The sequence below is a fragment of the Mixophyes fleayi genome, chromosome 6, assembly GCF_038048845.1.
Source record: "Mixophyes fleayi isolate aMixFle1 chromosome 6, aMixFle1.hap1, whole genome shotgun sequence".
NCBI lineage: Eukaryota > Metazoa > Chordata > Amphibia > Anura > Limnodynastidae > Mixophyes > Mixophyes fleayi.
Genome location: NC_134407.1, coordinates 159,650,439 through 159,670,532, shown reverse-complemented (window position 1 = coordinate 159,670,532; position 20,094 = coordinate 159,650,439). Strand labels below are relative to the sequence as shown.

Below are 20,094 nucleotides of genomic sequence, written 5' to 3'. Positions count from 1 at the left end.
GGGTGGACAAAGCGGCATGTCTCAACCTTGTATGATATCCACGCCATTACCATCAGTAAGGATGCCACATTACGTTGGGGACACACCTGGTATGGACACAAGCGAAATTTTGCACTACCAACATTTATAAACTGTTGCGCCAGTGGCGGATCCAGGGGGGGGCGATCGCCCCCCCTACCAGGGGCTTGCTGCCGACAGCTGCACACTGTGCAGGTCCGTTCAGTAGTGAAAGTGTGCTGTCCTGCTGCTCTGATTGTGTTTTAAACACAATCAGAGCAGCGGGACAGCACACTTTCACTGCTGAACGGACCTGCACATACCGTGCAGCCGCCGGCAGCCTTAGAACACAGAAAGGGGGCGGGGCTAAATCACCCCCCCTAAAATCGCCCGGGGTAGGACAAATGTCTGGGTCCGCCCCTGTGTTGCGCTGGTCCTAACAATTTATGATTTGTACATTCCAAGTTAAATGTATTTTTACAACGTTAAATATGTTAATATGTAAAACGATATTTTTACAATAAATACTGTTGCTTTTCACAAACCTTCATATACTGGTCACTGAGAACTTCAATTATAGCATCACAGGTGTCAGGTATTATCATGCCAACAGCTTGAGGTGAAATAGCCGTGCTGTATTTCAGATCTGCCAGTGTTCTCCCTGTTGCCAAAAAACCTAGGGTTGCCACCAGTCTTTGCTCTGGCGGTATGGGTCTCCTTAAATGGGTGTTCTCCCTCTGGATGAGAGGGGTTACAAGTTGGAGCAGTTCCTGAAAAGTAGAATCATTCATACGAAGAAAATTCTTGAAATCATCGGGGTTGTTGTCCCGTATCTCCTGTAGCAGGGGCATATGGCAGAACGTGTCTCTCCTCTTGTACCACTCTTTGCTCCAACAAGATCTATTCTTTCTCCTTCTTTCTCTTCGGTTCCGTACCAGCAGTCTTCTTGCCACAGTAAGCATGAGAAGTGCAGCTGCTTATTCTTGTTTTGTAGCCATTGTACGTTTACAAATGGGAATGAATGAAGGGACAGTGTAGCCTTCTGTTTTTAAGCTGTTTTGGGAGTTAACTATAGTGCAGAGTCCGCCCCTTTATGCTAATGTCTCCGGTATCTCGTAAATTTCCCCGCAAATGTTGCTGCAGTGTGTACGAAATTAAAATCATTCCTCACGACAACATGGCTGTAAAAAGTCGGTAAAGGGATGTCCGCTCTTCCCTTTCTCGTTCTAAACAAGGCTAGTGTGCATGCAGTCCATGGACTGAGCGATCGGACCATCGATCGCATGTAAAATCGCTCGGCATAAAAAGTTGGTCGAAATTTATGTAGTGTGTACCCAGCTTTAGTCTTAGTACCACAAGTCTTAGGTCTTCTACTCCGCTCTATCTATACCTATTATCTTGGAAAACTAATAAGCTCCTTTGAATTTCAGTATTATCTCTATGTGTATGATATCCAAATGTATTACTGAATGTCTTTCTGCAATTTCATCCTGGATTTCCTCTTGAAACCTTAATCTGTCAAAAACAGAACTAATAATATTCCCACCAGCCAACAGAAGTTACTTACCTAACACCTCTATTTCTGTTGGCAACGTGACAATAACCCCCCCCCCCCTTCCCCGAGCTAACTGCATAGGTGTTATTCTTGACTCAGAACTATCATTCGTTCCCCACATCCAATCTGTATTAAATCCTGTTACTTACTTCTAAGAAACATTTCCAGAAAAAATAGATATCTCACAAAAGACACTGCAAAACTTATTCATGCACTCTCCCACCTTGACTATAGCAAAACCTTCCTTCCCCGAACCAGACTATCACCTTTGTAATCTTTTTTGCACAAAGCGATTAGACTGATTTTCGTTGCAAAATGTTGTCTGTCTGTTTTTTACCAAATTCAATATAAAATATTTCTACTAACATACAAGGTCATCAACAAAACTGCACCAAAATACATCTCTTCACTTGTCTTAAAAAAATCTCACAACTCGACCATTCTGTTCTGAGCAAGATGTGCATCTCTCATTCACCCTAACTACCTGTTCCTATTCCCAGTTATAGGTCTGTGGAATGCCCCACCTTTCTTCTAGCCTTTTTAAGGCAATCTTATCAATTCCTCAACCACTCTCTTAATCTGTTTTTGCTCTTTAACCCTATTACAGCCATTATGACATGTGTTCTTTCTATACGCAAACAACCCCCTAACCCAAGTTGTTCATATAGCTCACTAAGCACTTTTTACTCTTGCAGTCCGGCTGGACCAATATGCAATATCTAGCACTTAACCTCATTTATCTAACTCTTACTGTCCTATAGCTTGCAGGCTTGCTAACAGGGACCTCTTACTGTCTGTTTGTCTATAATGCTCAGTCTCGTTTTATTACTATGTTTGTTCCCAATTATAAAGCTCTATGAATTATGCTGACTTTATATAAATAAATGCATATATAAATACATGTATATACACAGATATTTCACCACATTAAAACCACTGACAATTGAAGTGAATAATGTTGATTATCTCATTACACTGGCACCTGTCACAGGGTGGGATATAGTAGGCAGCAAGTGAACAGTCAGTTCTTGAAGTTGATGTGTTGAAAGCAGGAAAAATGGGCAAGGGTAAGGATCTGAGCGACTTTGACAAGGGCCAAATTGTCATTGCTAGACGACTGGGTCAGTGCATCTCCAATACGACAGGTCTTCTGGGGTGTTCCTGGTATGCAGTGCTTAGTACCTACCAAAAGTGGTCCAAGGAAGGACAATCAGTTAACCGGCAACAGGGTCATGGCACCCAAGACTCATTTATGTATGTGTGGAGCGAAGGCTACCCCTTCTCGTCCAATCCCACAGGAGAGCTACTATGGCACAAATTTCTGAAAAAGTTAATGCTGGCTATTATAAACAAAAAGTGTCAGAACACACAGTGTATCGGAACTTAGTGCATATGGGGCTGCATAGCCACAGACTAATCAGAGTGTCCACTCCTGTCCATCGCCAAAAGCTCCTACAATAGTCACGTGAGCGCCAGAACTGGTCCATGGAGCAATTGAAGAAGGTGATCTGGTCTGATGAATCACGTTTTCTGTTATATCATGTGGATGGCCAAGTGCATATGCGTCCTTTACCTGGGGAAGAGATGGCACCAGGATGCACTATGGGATGAAGGCAAGCCAGTCGGAAGCAGTGTGATGCTCTGGGTAATATTGTGCTTGGAAACCTTGGGTCCTGGCATTCATGTAGATGTTACTCTGACACATAACACTAACCTAAACATTGTTGCAGACCAAGTACACCCCTTCATAACAACGGTATTCATTGATGACAGTGGTACCTTTCAGCAGGATAATGCACCCTGTAACACTGCAAACATTGTTCAGGAATGGTTTGATGAACATGAGAAAGAGTTCTAGGTATTGACCTGGCCTCCAATTTATCCAGATTGAAATCCGATCGAGCATCTCTGGGATGCGCTGGAAAAACAAGTACGAGTTATGGAGGCTTCACCTCGCAACTTACAGGATCTGCTGCTAACGTCTTGGTGCCAGATACCACAGGACACCTTCAGAGGTCTTGTGGAGTCCATACCTCAATGGGTCAGGGCTGTTCAGGCAGCACGAGGGGGGACCTACACAATATTAGGCAGGTTATATATATATATATATATATATATATATATATATATATATATATATATATACATATATACATATACAGGGCTTTTTTTCCTCATAAAACGCTCTGAACGGCGTTCCGACACCTTTTTTCAAGGGGTTTTCAAACTTTAATTAACTTTTTAACATTTTTTTTGTCTGTGCGGTGCTGCTACAATGCAGCACCGCATCTTAGTGTGTGTCCTGCTGCCAGCTCCGGCAGCGTCGTGACGTCACAACGCTGCCAGTGAGAGGAGCCGCGATCAAGCATAGAAGCGAGAAAAGAAGCATAAGAAAGTAAGTACAGACTACAGAAAGTGGGGGAGGGGCACAGAAAGAGAGGGCTACAGAAAAACGAGAGGGGGGCAGAAAGAGAGGGCTACAGGAAAATGAAGGGGGCAGAAAGGGAGGGCTACACATAAACGAGGGGGGCAGAATAGGGGTGAGAATAGCTAGTGGCCATATGTGAGAACAGTGGTAGGCAGCAGGGGACATGTCAGTGTGTAACAGGTGAGTGATATCCAGTTGTTTTGTTTCGTATTATTAAATCTAACACTTGGGGCCTCCCCTCTAGATATCCTGCATTTGCTCCTGGGCAGCAGTGAAGACTGGACAGCATTCTGCTTTAGACATCATTGCATCTGGACTGCAGCCTTGCCAGCCAGCCAAGAGGAGGTAAGAGTTAGTTTTATTTTACAATTGTCAAGTGTGTGAGGAGCAAGGAACGGCGTATTGGGGAGGAGGAGGGGCGGTAGGCTGAAGATTTGCCTAGGGTGCTGAGCAACCTTGCACCGGCCCTGTGGGCGCGGTGCTTAGTGAGAAGTATTGGATTATATAGCATAGAGATGTTTGTAAGGAACCACTGTACAGTTTGTATACACTAATCACGGTATAATACATTATAGAGTGGCTCAATAAGTCATATAATATCAGTACAAAAGATCTTCTTTAATAAAGGATTAACAAGATGTGCGTTCCGGCACCTTTTTTCTTGTAAAAAAACCACTATACATATGCCCAGGTTTCTGTCATTTATGTTTTAAACCCCAGGGAAGTGTGTATATTTGAAGAGCATGAGGTCCATGGGGTTATTAATGGAGAGAGAAGGGTGGGCTCCATTCATCAGGCCCATTCCAGGCTACCAACTGACCAGACATTCTGCTGGGAATCAGGAGTCTTTCGCTACCTAGTGAGAGACACTGCAATCTGTTACTAGTAAGTGCTGTTATTTTGTGTGTGTGCGACATTAGGTTGTTCACTTTAGACAGGGTGCTCTTTGCTGTATTAGGTATTATGTTTTGTTTTGTTTTTTGGAGCTGCTGAATAAAACTAGCTGTGACTACTTGAACCTAGGCACTGGACTGGTGTGACTTTGTTGGGTTAATGCACATGAAGTCTAGCCATTTACCCAAGGAAGTAAATAGTGACAATACACGCACACACACACACACACACACTCGCACACACACACACACACACACACACACACACATACATACACACATTTCATGTTGCCGGTAGCTCTGTCTGACTCAACACAGTTCTGCTTGATATTTAAAGTTTCTCCACTGCTTTTTTTAGTGTAAAAATAGACTTTATTTCACTTGAGATATACAGCGTCAGGCTGTTTTATATAAAAGCACATGCGGATGAATAATAGGCACGTTGTTAATGTTACATTCTCAGATGCTGCTCTCCCTGCCGAAACCAAGGCAAAATTAACTCATGCCCTGCCTTAATCTGGCAGGTAAAGGGGGTTAACATTTCAACTGTAAACAATGACCAGTTCTGTGTGTGGCAATACTTTATACATCCATATATATTGTGTATTGCAAGTATATTTCTAGATTTCTAGTCTGCCACTCTTGAAATGTTTTTAAAGGGAAGCTGTGATGTTATTTTTAAAAATACAATGTTGATAACTAATAGTTCTTTTCAGTGTAAAAGGGGATACATTATGCTACATAAAAATATTCTATTAGGCTTAGTAACCATGGTGTATAGAGCTATTGTGTGCTGTTACCCATAGAAACCAGTCAACATTTAGCAGTTTAAAATAGTCCTACTAATAGCTGACATCTGATGTGTTGCTATGGGCTACAACTCACCATTGCTCTTTGCACTACGTATGAAATAAGCCTCTTATATCTTCATAATCGCCTTTATTAATATAAATGACAACTATCATGTTGCATGTTCTTCCTTGGTAAAATTACCTATTCATAGATAACAATATTACAGCTCCATTTAGCAACCAAACTATGAATTAAAATGGTAAATTGCATAGCTTTAGCACAATCTTTTGGATGAAGCATCTCCAATGTGAATGAATACCCTTGTTTTTATCAATGATAGACATGCAAAGTCTATTTGGTTTTCAAAATAAATATCATTTAAATTAAAAGAATGCAAGAAGATTATGCTATATCCTAGATCAGTAATGGGCAACATGAAAGAGGCAGATGACTGCATGTGCAGCCCTCCAGACTTCAAAGGTGCCGCACAGAGGAAAGAAGGAGAGCACAGTGCACTCATTTCACCGGGTATGCCTTGTGAACTCCCTGCATTGTGCAGAGCAGGTCATGTGACATGGAAGCCTGTTGCCCCCATTCTGATAAAATCGTGAGCAGCCGGCTGGGGGGTCAACGGTGTAGGTTCAGTGGGCCACTGGTGGTTTGCGGACTGCCTGTTACTACAACTACAAAGGCTGTTTTGCTGATGGAACCAAGATAACATATTAACATTATTAGTTTTGGGCCTTGAAAAATTTATTTTAAAGTTAAAGGCAAAAAACTGAGAGAATGGATAAAACTAAACTATATAATAATAATTATTGATTGATAAATAAATATTTATAAACATCCTTTAGACACAACTTTGTAAAAGCATCTGCAGTTTAAGTATTATTATTTATACAAACTAGCTTTAATGCCTTATAAATAGTAATTTCCTTTTAAAAAAACGAGCCTTGAATATGGAGACATTGATGGGGAGCATTGAACAACGTATTTGAACCCATGGTTTAGATTAACAAAAAGTTTCAAAAATATCCAAAACCTTACATCCTCTATGCCTTATGTAAAGGACTTTGGACTAAGCAGACATAGCAATGTAATTTAGATTGTAATTCAGTGGATTAGTGGCAATACAAGTGAGAAAATAAACCCAGATCTCTCAAACATATCCCTAGCATAAAGGTTTGAATGTATAAAATGATGAGAAACTATGGAACACAAGTAAAAGAAGGTGCAACTGATTTACTAAGTAGTAAGATCTTGGAATTTCTATAGGGCCATTGCTACACCAAGAATGGGCTCCTGTAACTTCTAAATTTGAGCCTCTAGCAGAGCTATAGTTCAAAATGTCCCCAAATCACGTGGTATACAGATCTCAATATATGGTCAATCCAATAGTTAATATGTACAGGGACAAGTAGATTTAATATGTTTATAGAATTTACTAATTGTGTATTGATTCCATAAACATTTATTTTAAGAGTAGGATCTCATAATAGGTGATTGAGTTAAATAATCTATTATGGAAACGATCCAGATATTGACCATCTATGGTAGACAGGGCTTCTGGAGATACCAAGAGGCCATCCCAATGTGATCAAATAAATCTGGCAAAAGGCTACGACGACTTGACTTATGATGTTTGTAATATGGATACATGTATTACAATAAACAGGATTTTCCAGGGACCTCATGATAGGGTGTAGTGAGAGATGTGAGTTACAAAAGTCCATGCACTTAATCAAATTTTCATAGCATATACTTTTTCCTTTACAGTAAAACATGCAGCAAGGCAGAACATTAAACCAGCTAAGAAAACGAACTCTCCATAACCAAATACTACTTTCAATTCTCCTTAAAAGACTTTCTTATTGTGTGCATTTAATTAAAAATTATCTTATTACAACATGTTTAGATTAACTTAATTTTCTATCATATTCTAAAGAGTGAAATGACTAGGTTTGAAATATATATTAATAAGGGAGTTTGCTTATTTTATGTGTACACAGTTGGCTAGAAACCATTTATTCTCAAATAACCATGCTAACTCATCCACTGAACTGAATAAAATGAACAGTAGTTTATGTATAATACTATTGAAGGTGAACTAAGGAAAGCCCAGACATTTGTTCACCTTTCTATAAACTTAGGCCATTGCGTATGGTTTGTTTTCCATTTTAATAATCTAGTATCAATAATAACCTACATTGAGCTTGGATATCCCTGCCTCAAACATAGGGCAGTGAGTTACAAGATCAAGCTGCTGGATTTATCTGACTGTAGAGGGATAAACTTGGACCTGACTTACAATAACATGATAAAACGGTTTAATCATGTCCAAACCAATAGAAGAATCCTGTTGTAGATCAAAGAGTGAAGAATAGAGCAGGAATCACAGAGTATAAGATACTTTGAGTAAAGAGAATTTTAAGGTGCTTGATGGGCTTAATGAATCACCACTCTAAAAGGAACACACACTGGGTCTGATTCATTAAGGAAAGTTAAGTAGAAAATTCAGTAAGTAATCTCTTGGACAAAATTAGTTTTCTATTTTGCACATAAGTTAAATACTGTCTGTTTTTTCATGTAGCACACAAATATCAACTTTGAATTTCAGTGTACAAATAAGCTATCCAGTATTTGTGTGCTACATGAAAAAACAGACCGTACTCAACTTATGTGCAAAATAGAAAACTAATTTGCACCCCTTGCATTGTAACATGGTTTTGTCCAGGAGAAAACGTACTCACTTTATCACTCTCCTTAATGAATCAGGCCCACTGATTTTATAAATTCTAATCATAAGGTCTTCTCATAATCTTTTCATTGAACAATCTGTGCACACAGTGAATTATCTGAATCTGATAAACTTGAAATATTAATTATGTGAAGTAGACATCACCTAATTATGATCATTCAATCTGCTTGTAGACATGGTCATAAAATAGTTTTCAAATACTGAGCAATCAAAATTTTCAAATTCAAATGATAATATTCCTGAACTATCTTTTCAGTTAATAACTTTTGATCAAGAAGACCTTATCTAATATCGCATTGTGTGGTACAAAATGTGTGCGTAGCTCAAACTAGAGGGGGACACCTTAAACTAAAGGCCACTTATAATTTCAAGATAATATACATAATGTCTCGAATCTAGCCACGGGGGAAATTGACTATATGAATCCCTTTACCTTTGTTCACTGAGAGTGCGTGGTGGGTACCTGAAGAACTGGGTGTTGGACAGGTAGACATATTTTAACTGATCATGCAATGCAATGATTTGTTTATCACAAAAACATAAAGTGTAAATTTATGGATCCCAACGTTGCTTCACATAGCAGGTATTGAAGTTCTACCTATCTGTCATGAAGTGGTGGGTCAGGAGGGGGGTTATTGCCCTCCTAGCAAGAGCGGTCTGCTGGTGGTCGTACGATACTACATAGATATGTCTGGTGGCTGAGGATCCTGTACGGCCATTCCGATTGTGTTTGTATACTTCTTAGGCACAGCCATGCAGTGTCATATCCAGTAGCTCACTGATTGGTGGATGGCACTTGCTATTTACTAATGACAGTAATGGGAGGTCTCAACACTCTCATTGGTGAACGGTTGGAACTATCCACCAATAAAGTACAAGAGGGTGTGGGGCTCTGCTAAATCACCCACCCTGCAATAAAAGTCTAGATCTGCCCTGTGAAGAGTACGTAGACACAAAGGAGTGCTTGACAACCTTCATAGAGAATTTGACTGTATGAAAATTGAAGGTCATTTATAGCGATCAAAGGAGGTCCCTGAAAGCCTATTAGAGTATTATTACACTTGCTAAGCCAATGACATTCCACATGAGCTAAACAATGGCCTCTCAGCTGGTACAAGAGTCTCTTATGCATATAAACCTTCTATCAAAATACATTGTCCTGGTAACCAATTAGGAAAAGGATACATGCACCTAACTATTTTCAATATTTTCTTTAAATAGTGTTCAGCATTTTGTGCTTGCTTAAAATATTTGGAAATATGTTCCTCAGATTACCACAGGTGTTATAAACAGCATGTTCAGAATGTGGGGGGTCCCTAGTTTGTTCTGCTTTTATCTCTGCATTTGTTCAAGTCTGATTGTCAGGGTCCCTACTGGAAGTTGATTGAGGTTGGTAGTTCTGGACAGTACGAGCTGTGAAGGATTGAACAGAACTCATAGATGTCACAGTATGAGTCGGTCGGCCCATCACTGGAGGTCCAGAGACTGGTGAATCGTAATTAGAAGTCTTAGGGCTTGAAGTAACCTCTTGAGTCTGTTGTAGCAACCTCACCCTTTCCATTTCTCCATGTGACAATGGTGTTCCAGGAGAACACATGGTGTTTGAGGGAATATAGCAGCAGTCCCTCACTGGATGAAACGATTCTGAATCTGGAGGCTGTGGACATGCATCTGGAGAAACCCTTGTGAAATGAACTTGGCTGTAAGGGACATCTGAAACCAGGGATGCATGTCCAAGGGTCCTGGGCATTGAGGATTCCTGTACCAGATGCAGAGAGTGTGGTATGGGATAATTAGGCCTAGGCTGCTGCTCATTACAGCTCATGTGGCCAGCAGGAGGGGTTGAGACTACTTGGACCGTGTAGGGACATGCCAAAGGAGGGTTGTACTGCTGGACAGCCAGTAGAGCTTGTAACAATCGCATCATATGCTGTAGGTCCTTACTGAGTTGAGATACGTCCTGGTTGAGATTGTTGATCTAGAATGTAGAAAGAGAATAATGTGCCAGCAGAAGAATACACCTTATAACATTCCTCCTTTAGCCCCATACTTAATTTGTTTTATTGCTTCTCATAACCACTATCTGAAATTATTAGTGAGTTTGCCCTCAATCATGTCAAATGGAAAACTGTATTTACCATTAAATAAGTATGAGGTTAACTGTCTGTTCCCCACAAAATCTTGAATTAACTCAATTAAACTTTGCTAGAATGTTTCTGTTTGGGTGGTGGACATATTTCCCTGATTCTGTAATGTTTGGGACTCATAGTTATTGGTTGAACATCAAGACACTCAGTGCATTGATATATAAATGTTTATTATGTTGCTATGCTTCTACATTGCCAAGACCATTACTTCAGTATATCTGTATTTTCTAATAATGTTTATATACTTACATCATACTTGCCAACTCTCCCGTAATGTCCGGGAGACTCCCGCATTTTGCGAGAGTCTCCCGGACGAGTGTGGCAATCTCCCTGATTGTAAGTGGGAAAAAATCAGTTTAAACGCCGCGATTCAGCCGGAATCGCGGCGTTTAGCCCCCCCGCTGTAAAATGCCGCGATTTGCGTCATTCCGTAACGGGGGCGGGGCCAAAATGACGCGATTTCACCGCCCCGCCCCCTGCACACCCACCTCCCAGCCGGCATCTCCCGGAAAAAGAAAAAGAAATGTTGGCAAGTATGACTTACATTATCTTCCCCCAACCCATACAAGTTTCATTTCTTTACCTGTTTCTGTTCCTCCTGACACTGCAATAGTCTTCATTGAACGCTAAATGGGCTTAGACGCAACACAGAAAGAAAAGCTACAGCCATGTCTGACACTTGTGCACACTGTTGCCTCATTCCTTACATAATTCAATCACCCTTAATGCAGTGTTGACCAAACGTGTCACAAGTGCTGCAAAAGCCCCCATGTGTATAAACCTAGATACTGGTTCAATGTCACTGCTGGCATGCCTAAATTGTTATGCATGTATATAACACTCTAAACATTTAATAGTGGCTATTTATTTTACTCTGCTAGAAAAAACATGAAAAAGAAAACACATGAACTTTACTTTTTCAATAGTAGTAGTATTCTCTGTGTCATTTCCCCTTACACATTGACCAACACCTTCACAGATTAGTCTACTTAGTTACACGGTACAGCAACAATGTACTATAACCCATAGCATTAATCAGGTATGACCTTCTACTCAGTCTCTTAGTATGGGGAATGAAAGCTGAAACCTTATAGGTTGTTATGGGTCGCAGTCTAACAGTGTCTTTCTCTTACCTCTTGATTTAATCTGCATATATTTTGCTTGATTTCCTCTGCTTCAGCTGCTAAAATTGGATTAACTATATTTATTCCTGAGACAGAGAGAAGAAAGGGGTAAGGTGAAATATCCATTTAATAGACATGAAATAATATGACACATCATTAAAACTTTACTTTTTGAAAGGATATCACATGTTATATACCATAAGCATAACCCAAATTATTACAATTTTGGTGAGACAGTCAGATTTGGGTGGGGATTTGTAATCTGGGGCATAGTTTTGGGATGGGGGGGGGGGGGGGGTCAAATGGTAGCTTGTGCAGAATGGGCTGTGGCCTAAAATATCTGAATTTCGCAAACTGTAAATATTGGGAGGGATGGCCATATTCATTTAGCTACCTATCGAGACCAGGTCTAGGCTCCCTGGCGGTCAGAGGTCAAGCCTAATAGAGCATTATACGGCCAGCTCAATAGACAGAGCTGTGCACAGGAACAGGGTTGAGATATTTTGGGTTTGATCAGGTGATGAAATGGGACTGAAGGGACCATTGTAGATGAACAAATCGCCCCAAATTTGGGAGAATTTCTGGGTTTTCTTATTAAGGTACTCTGAAAATGTCTCCATAGATCCTAAATGCCAGATTTTATTGAGAAGTTGTTGCCTGGGAGGAGGGCTTGGACTTTTCCAATATTTTGCGACCAGGCATCTGGCTGCATTGAGGATCTGAACGGAAAGTTTCTCTGAATGTTTATCCAAGACCTCTATGGGAGAGCCAAGAAGAAAGGACCATAGGGAATTTTGTAATTTGGACTGTAGTAACGGCGCTTATCAAAGTCACCACATAATGCTAGAAAGAGGCAATACCCGTGCAAGACCACCAGATGTTCCCCACAGTCCCTCTAACATAGGTTGGAAGTGGACCCATAGATTTTCTTCAGCCGGGTAGGAACCAACGGTAATACATTTTGTAGGCATTTTCCTTGAAAAGAGATGAGATAGAGGTCTTGGAGACTCTCTCTCTCTAATTGTCTCCCATGTATCCTCATCTTACGGTCTACCCAGTTCATCCTCCCATCGAAGTTTGTGGGTAGGCGTACGGGGTTGTTTGAAGGAGATGAGAAGGTTATATAAAGTAGAAATTATTCTGCTTTGTAATGGTGAATGGATACATACATATTCCAGGGGAGTAAGGGGTCTCACTATATCAGATCTAGGAAGGGAGTCGACAGTGTCTCACTTGAAAGTAAGCAAATGGGCTAATAGTAGGGAAATCAAATTTCTCTTGTAGCAGAGGTAATGAGATACATTGGTCCGCTGTGAGAACATCCCTCATCATCCTGATATCCTTCTCCTGCCATACTTTGAACCGAGAATGACATTGCCCTGGGGGAAATGCTAGGTTGTCCCAGAGAGGCGTTATAGGGGAGTGGGTTGTGGTGGTTTCAAAATGAAGCTTGCAGTACTCCCATATCTGACAGGTGAATAAAGCAACTGGATGAGATCGTAGTGAGGGAGGTCTATTGCCCATTGTGATTCCCAATGCCGAGCCCAGGGATAGCACATGGCAGCAGGAAGCCTCTAAATCAATCCACCTAGGGCCTTGTCTTTTGGTAAACCACGCCACCGCTTGACTTCGGTGAGTAGCAGTGTAGTATAAGCGGATGTCCAGAAATCCCCTGCCCCATTAACCGTTGCCCTGTGTAAAGTGGAAAATAGTGCAAGGGGGGTTTATGCTGCCACACGAACTGAGAGAACCAACGGTGTAGTTGAATGAAGGTGGACCTGGGCACCTGCATTGGGAGAGTCTGAAAAAGATAAAGCAAGCGGGGCAGGATATTCATTATAAGGGCGACTATTCTGCCCAGCCAGGAGATGATACGTTTTTGCTACCTGAGCATATCTCTCTTAATCATTCTCTTTAGGTGGCCCATTTAGTTTTGCTGCTAAGTTGCAGGCTCACTTTTGAACATTTGGATGGATAATTATAGGAACCACTGTAGCAAACAAACATTTTACTTGGGAAATGTCCATTTTGGTAATAGGTAATAACAACAACAGCAATACATCACAATAATAGCCTACACATTCAATATAACAGGCACATTGTAAATATCATCTTGACCTAAATAGGACCTTCAGAAAATTTGTTGACCAAAGTCACCTAACTAAGTGGTTTCCAATCCAAGCCTCAGGAAAATATCTTGGTCGAGGTTTAGCGGTGGTGCTGGGGTATGAAGTTCCGGTAATATCCGGTAGTGCCCAGGAAGGCTTAACCTGACATTAGTTAGTGGGGCAGGGCCAGTTCAAGATGGCCTCTACCTTTGCAAGTTCAGGCCAAACCAGCCCACTTCCCACTTGATAACCCAAGTGCTGCATCACCACCATACCATCCTAGCATTTGTCAGACCTGATGTTGAGTCCAGCCTGCTGGATGCGGTTAGGGATCATGGTGGTGTGCTATAAATGCTCTTCCCAGGAACTACTAAAGATGCAATGTCATCTAAGTAGGTCTGGACAAACTCCTGCCACCCTGAAAGGATCCAGTTCACCATCTGTTGAAAGGTAGCTGGTTCAATCTTTATCTCGAAGAGCATTGCGATAAATGAAAAAAGCCCAAAATGGTTGATAAAGGACGACTTTGCTTGGGTGTACCTGGTGAGGAGTATTTGACAGCACCCTATGCTTAAATCCAAGGTGGGCACATAACAGGCCCTTCCAGCCTGATCTAGGAGATCTTTTATCTGGGGCACGTGGTAAGCATCTGTCAAAGTCACTTCATTGAATCATCAGTAATCTATGCAGAGTGGGATGATTTTGTCCTTTTTGGGAGGAGAACAGTGTTGGTGGCCCAGGTACTGTTGAGAGCCAACATCTCTAACTTCCTTGCTCATCATGACCTGAACCTCTGCGAACACACCTGCTTGGTTGAGCTGTTCCAATAGCAACTTGGTGGACCTTGAAACTAGTACGCTCAAGTAGACCTGTGAACTGGGCCGCTGGGTCTCCAGCACTGTGTTCATTTTTCTGTGTTGGTCCAGTCAGACACTCCCTTAATATATTCCATCCTCAAGTCATGTTTTGCATCCTCCTCCTTAGCCCATAGGTGGCTCACTACAGATGGCTATAACTCTCTCTTCTCTTCAAGTTACACTTTCTTTGTTGCCCTCCAGCCAGGACAATATTTTCTCTGCAGTTTGGTACAATTTGAGATCTATGCACCAGGTTGGGTTCCACAAAGGCAATGGATGATTCAGTGTTTCTTAGTCCTTGAGCCAAGGGACTGGGCTGGGGGGCACAGGGGCCGGTCCCATAGAGGGCTACCTTTGGTTGGGTCACTGGGCTATCTTCATATTTTTCCTTTTAAAATGTTCCTAATTGGCTGCTATAGTCGAGTCTTTGTTCCCCAGGCTAAATTTGCCACCCCTCCCTTGCTTGAGCCTATTGATCGCCAACCCATATGCTTGAATGTGCCTTTACAAGTTGCCAGGAGCTGAGGCCTCAACTCCAGCTATTGTGCCTGCTCGGTACTCCAGCTCCTCTGGGTAATAGCTTTGGTTGGGTCACTGGGCTATCTTCATATTTTTCCATTTAAAATGTTTCTAATTGGCTGCTATAGTCGAGTCTTTGTTCCCTAGGCTAAATTTGCCAGCCCTCCCTTCCTTGAGCCTATTGATTGCCAACCCATATGCTTGAATGTGCCTTCACAAGTTGCCAGGAGCTGAGGCCTCAACTCCAGCTATTGTGCCTGCTCGGTACTCCAGCTCCTCTGGGTAATAGCCTTCCTGGTGGTACAGACAGCAGCCTCAACTCTATCTCTCCTTGTAGCCTGGCGTGGTTGCCAGAAGCTGCTCTCCCCCACAGTATGTGTGAATGTACACCTGTGACCAGCATATAATAATTAAGGTTTCAGAATGACTATAACTATAGACCAAGTCGAAGAAGCCTTGACAGTGAAAGAAGATGGTTGTAAATATTACTGCACAATGGAAAACTATTAACTTCAGGATTTTAGTATTAAAAATGTAGCATCTAAGCTTATTCTAATCTTGCATTGATGGGCAACAAAGACAAAACAGTTATGGACAAAGCACTTGCTCTTCAGGAAATAATGTGGGTGTGAAAACAGAGAATTGGTATTTAGAATACTTTGTTGTATAGATGAGTACACAAAGTTTGTGGATAGACTATAGTCTTCACCATATTTGCAATATTTCTTATATTTATACCTGCAACTGGAGACTGTCTGACTGGAGATCTTCCCCTTGAGTTGTCCATGTTGAATTGAAAAGTCTGGTTTTCTGAGATATCTCCACTGTCCTCAATCCCATCCACCACTCTGAAGACAAAGTTGTTATTTAAGCATGTATATGTATTTTTGTTTGATACATTATTATCTTTCATTTAGTGCCAACATATTGTACAATCAAATAATGATATTCAGTCTCATCAATTTATAAACTAATTTCCCTATTTCAGACACACCCTAGGGCAAATCTACCCACAAGAATGTTTCTGGAGTCACGGCACTCAAAGGATTCATACACACACACACACACACACACACACACATACATACATACACACACACAGACACAGAAACGTACAAACTGCATGTATATAGCACTCTAGTTGGTATGGAACGCAGGTCCCCTTTGTTGCAATGTAGCAATGTTAACCAGCAAAACATGGAAGTAAAGACCCCAATATTAACATCTATGCAACCTTTTGTGTCCCATGACACTGTTTAAGTTGACCAAAGTGGAGAGAGTGCATTAACTGGGGTGTTCCCTGATTTACAGGTAGCTACTGTTAGGAACCCCTCCAGCCGGCACAACACAACCCGGAATCTACTCTGTCAGTCAGGTGTTCACTGGAGCCCCTGATGGTGGGGACAGACTGGGATGCAGACTGACAGAGGGTCATGAAGTGTGTACCGGCTGGGGAGAACCCAGGCAAGCGGAGTCAGGTCCACGCAGAGGTCAAGGGCCGGCAGCAGACAGCGGTATCAGTAAACAAGCTGAAGTCAGGGGTCACAGGCGGATAGCAGAAACGGTAAACAGGCCAGGAATCAGGGTCACAGGATACACAAGCGGAGTCAGTTCAAAGCCAAAGTACACGGTAAATCAGAAGTGGTCTCTGAAGACTAGAGCAGGAACAAGCAGGTCAGCATGAGGAAGCAGACCTCATTGCCTTAAGTACTAATGGCCACCAATCAGAGCCTAGCTCAGAATTTAGATACAGCACCCTGCCTAGCTAATGAGCAGGATAATCAGCCCGCAGGCTAGAATCTATAATGAGCGCATGCGCCCGGCTTCCTCATCGCCGGGACGTAGCGCTGAGGCGTCTGCCTGTTGCCCCGGCAACGGCCGGGTTATGGCCGGAAATGACGTCCCAATCGCCATAGGTGAGTGAGTCGCGGCGGCTGGGCACCGCCGCGGCTCGTAACAGCTACAGAATTATTTTTCCAATGTAAAAGGACTAATTTTTACATCTCACGTGTTGCCACAGTCGATTTTGGACCATTTAGGTACACTGTATGTTGGAAAGTGTATTTCTATGCATTTACTTAAAAAATTTAACTGTACAATGATGAATCATAATAAAATAGCCTTGATGTCCCCATATTCTAAACATATATTAGGCTAAAATAAGCAATATTTTAGTATAAAATTACAAATGTGGAAATTAATAAAGGGGGTCATCATATAGTTGTTTACTTTGAGTAATGTTGACTCTCTGTCTACTACACGAATTTCCAGGCAAATCTGTAAACTAGCAAAGGGCTATACAAAGAATTTGTACAAGGACAAGGCGGACAATTAGACACATGAAATGCTCTATGCTTCTAGATTTGGCGTCCATAAATTACGTTTATTCTGTGATCATTCATGAACAAATCAATATGGACAAGTTCTCACATGTCCAGCAGAATACTGAAAAATCTGTCTAACAAATTTGGAATATTAAACTCACCGAGGGCTGAGATCTGGTGGTCCATACGTGTTGAGAGAAGGAATGAGGAGCTTGGCTGGCTTTCGTGAGCCAACACTGCATGTGTCAGGCATTTTCTCTGTGCTGCGACACTGAGGTGAGGGGCTTCGACAACGGCTGTTACGGACTGGAGACCGGCAGTTTAGACGGAAGGCAGAGATGTGCCTAAGATCATCTCCAAGCAAGCTGCTCAAGGAGCCACGGCGAACAGGGCTATTAAGGTTTGGCAGCATTAGCTTCCTTCTTGTCATGGTAGCAGGAGAATGATGGAAAAAGTCTTCTGCCTCATCATTGTCTTCTAGGATTGATGACAACTTTTTATCAGGTGTGGTACCAGATTCTGGGCGAGGCTGGAATATGAAGACATCAATTTTATTACTTAGATTATATAAATTCTTAAAGTCTAAAGTGAACCTCACAGGCTTAGTTGGTCTTTTTCCTGGATTTAGACCAAAGTGGTCTGAAATGACCATATCTGTGCGTTTCTACAAACCAATAATGATTGATGAGAATTATAAAACTCCAATTGTGATCTGTAAGTTCAGACTACTGGTCAAAAGAATATATCTGACCATCCACATGTGTTGACAATTTCAATACATATTCCAAACAACCAGATCTAAACATGTTGCCTGCTATATTTTCACAGTGAAATATACAACACAATAGGAATAAAAGGTCAACATAGAGATAAAATGTATCACCTGTGATAGCCGTGGAGATCGAGAAAACCTGTAGTAGCCCTAGAAGCGGACAAAAATGTTACAAATGTATAATAGACCAAACTTATTTATAATAGTATAAGGTAAATACAAGGCCAACATATTATAATAGTATAATAGTAATAGTTTAAAATAAATAGAAGGCCAATAGTAAAGTCAATACATTTCCACCATTTCTGCTCCGTTGCTCTAATGTTGACTTTGACTGGCTGGGACTGTGTGAATTTACAGAAAGGTTTGATAAACAACCAAAATTAGACTAGATGTGCCCTATTTATATTTATCTAGATGCAGTGCTCTGTTTTAGATTGCAGATGCTATACTACAATATAATGTATCTTACATCCGTCTCGCTGCCTTCACGCAAGTTAAACGTCAGGTCATGGTGGATGTCTGCCATAAATTTGCTAGAGTATTCTGGGTACAGTTCCAGCACCTCCAGTAGTCCTCGTAGAGTGAGATACTGAAGATCACAGTATGTCAAAGCTTTCACATCAGCATTCGTTTTTATCACCTGGTCCTTGCTGGAGATATCGGCACCAATTAGATCACCTTTCCCTTCAGAAGATGTGCAGGAAAAAAGGAACAAATATTAGAAAATATCAACACTATTAGTACAAAATGTGCCATGTTTATTTCTTCACTACTACTGAGTTAAAATGTGCCTCCCGTCTGCACACAGTGGAGGTAGCCATTTTGGGGGCTCCTCCGATATTGTGACAACACTGAGGCAGGACTTTATCTCAGACCTTTTTGATGTTACTAGTTCTCAATAAATTGGGGCTGCATTCTAATTAAATTTGGTTCAGCCCACATAATGGTTGCCTCCACTGTGAATAGGTGGCAGCTATAGTATAACGTCTTGTCTTAATGCTTTAAAGCAGTACTTGCAGTATTTAAAAACCTTAATCATTGTTTATTAGCTTTTATACATCAGTCTACTAGTTTTGTTTCTGGACCATTCTTTCCTGTATGTTCTTCTATGAGTTCTCACCAAGAATGGCCAGCACTGTGCTGTCCTTCAAGACTTCCAGAGATCCTGAACATACAAAATAATTGGCTTGCAGAGCATCACCCTGGCGTAATAGATATTCTCCAGGGGCACAGAAGGAAGTCTTGATGTGCAGGGAGAGGGCCCGTAGGCATCCACGGCTGGCAGGCTCAAAAACTGGAAGCTGCAGAATGTCCTTGTTGAGATGCATCGCTATATCAGCACGTAACTCATCTGGAAAATCTTTCAGCAGCTGGAATATGAAAAGGGGTTGATTCTTTGTTGCATAAATCATCTGCTGTTCTATAGCATGAAATGCTAGAGGGTAATGAAAAGGAGTTACACCTATTTATCAATGTGACCTTCATTCAAGGGTGTCATTACATGGGCAGATCTGGCTTGATGAAATTTAATAATTGGACAAAGGTGGTAATAAATAATTTCTGTGCACTACAATCAGTTGCGATGTGATTAATACGCAATGTTATTATTGTAACAACATTTAAATAAGTTTAACATATTTTCTATCTTTTGACATAAAATATAAAGTAGTGAAGAGGCTAATTAATGTTTTCAACATTTAAACATTTCCGGTATTATTTATATCACTTTTCATACACAAAACAGCATGTCCAGCATGTCATAAAAGAACCAGTTTATACAGGCCAGAGGTGGAAGCCTGAGGAAGGACACCTGACCA

The 20,094-nt window shown here is 41.3% G+C and overlaps 1 protein-coding gene across 1 annotated transcript in view; it reads right to left on the bottom strand.

Annotated features, from left to right (window-relative positions):
- Positions 1–5,239: 5,239 nt before the first annotated feature.
- Positions 5,240–20,094, bottom strand: part of KCNH4 (potassium voltage-gated channel subfamily H member 4) — a 139,858-nt gene continuing 125,003 nt past the window's right edge. The window contains exons 10-16 of the mRNA XM_075176918.1: positions 19,398–19,647; positions 18,747–18,961; positions 18,386–18,424; positions 17,664–18,031; positions 15,917–16,026; positions 11,704–11,780; positions 5,240–10,401 (exon numbers count right to left, since the gene is read on the bottom strand). Of these exons, the coding sequence (XP_075033019.1) occupies positions 9,772–10,401; positions 11,704–11,780; positions 15,917–16,026; positions 17,664–18,031; positions 18,386–18,424; positions 18,747–18,961; positions 19,398–19,647 (1,689 nt within the window). The 3' untranslated portion in view covers positions 5,240–9,771. The remainder of the gene's footprint in view (positions 10,402–11,703; positions 11,781–15,916; positions 16,027–17,663; positions 18,032–18,385; positions 18,425–18,746; positions 18,962–19,397; positions 19,648–20,094) is intronic.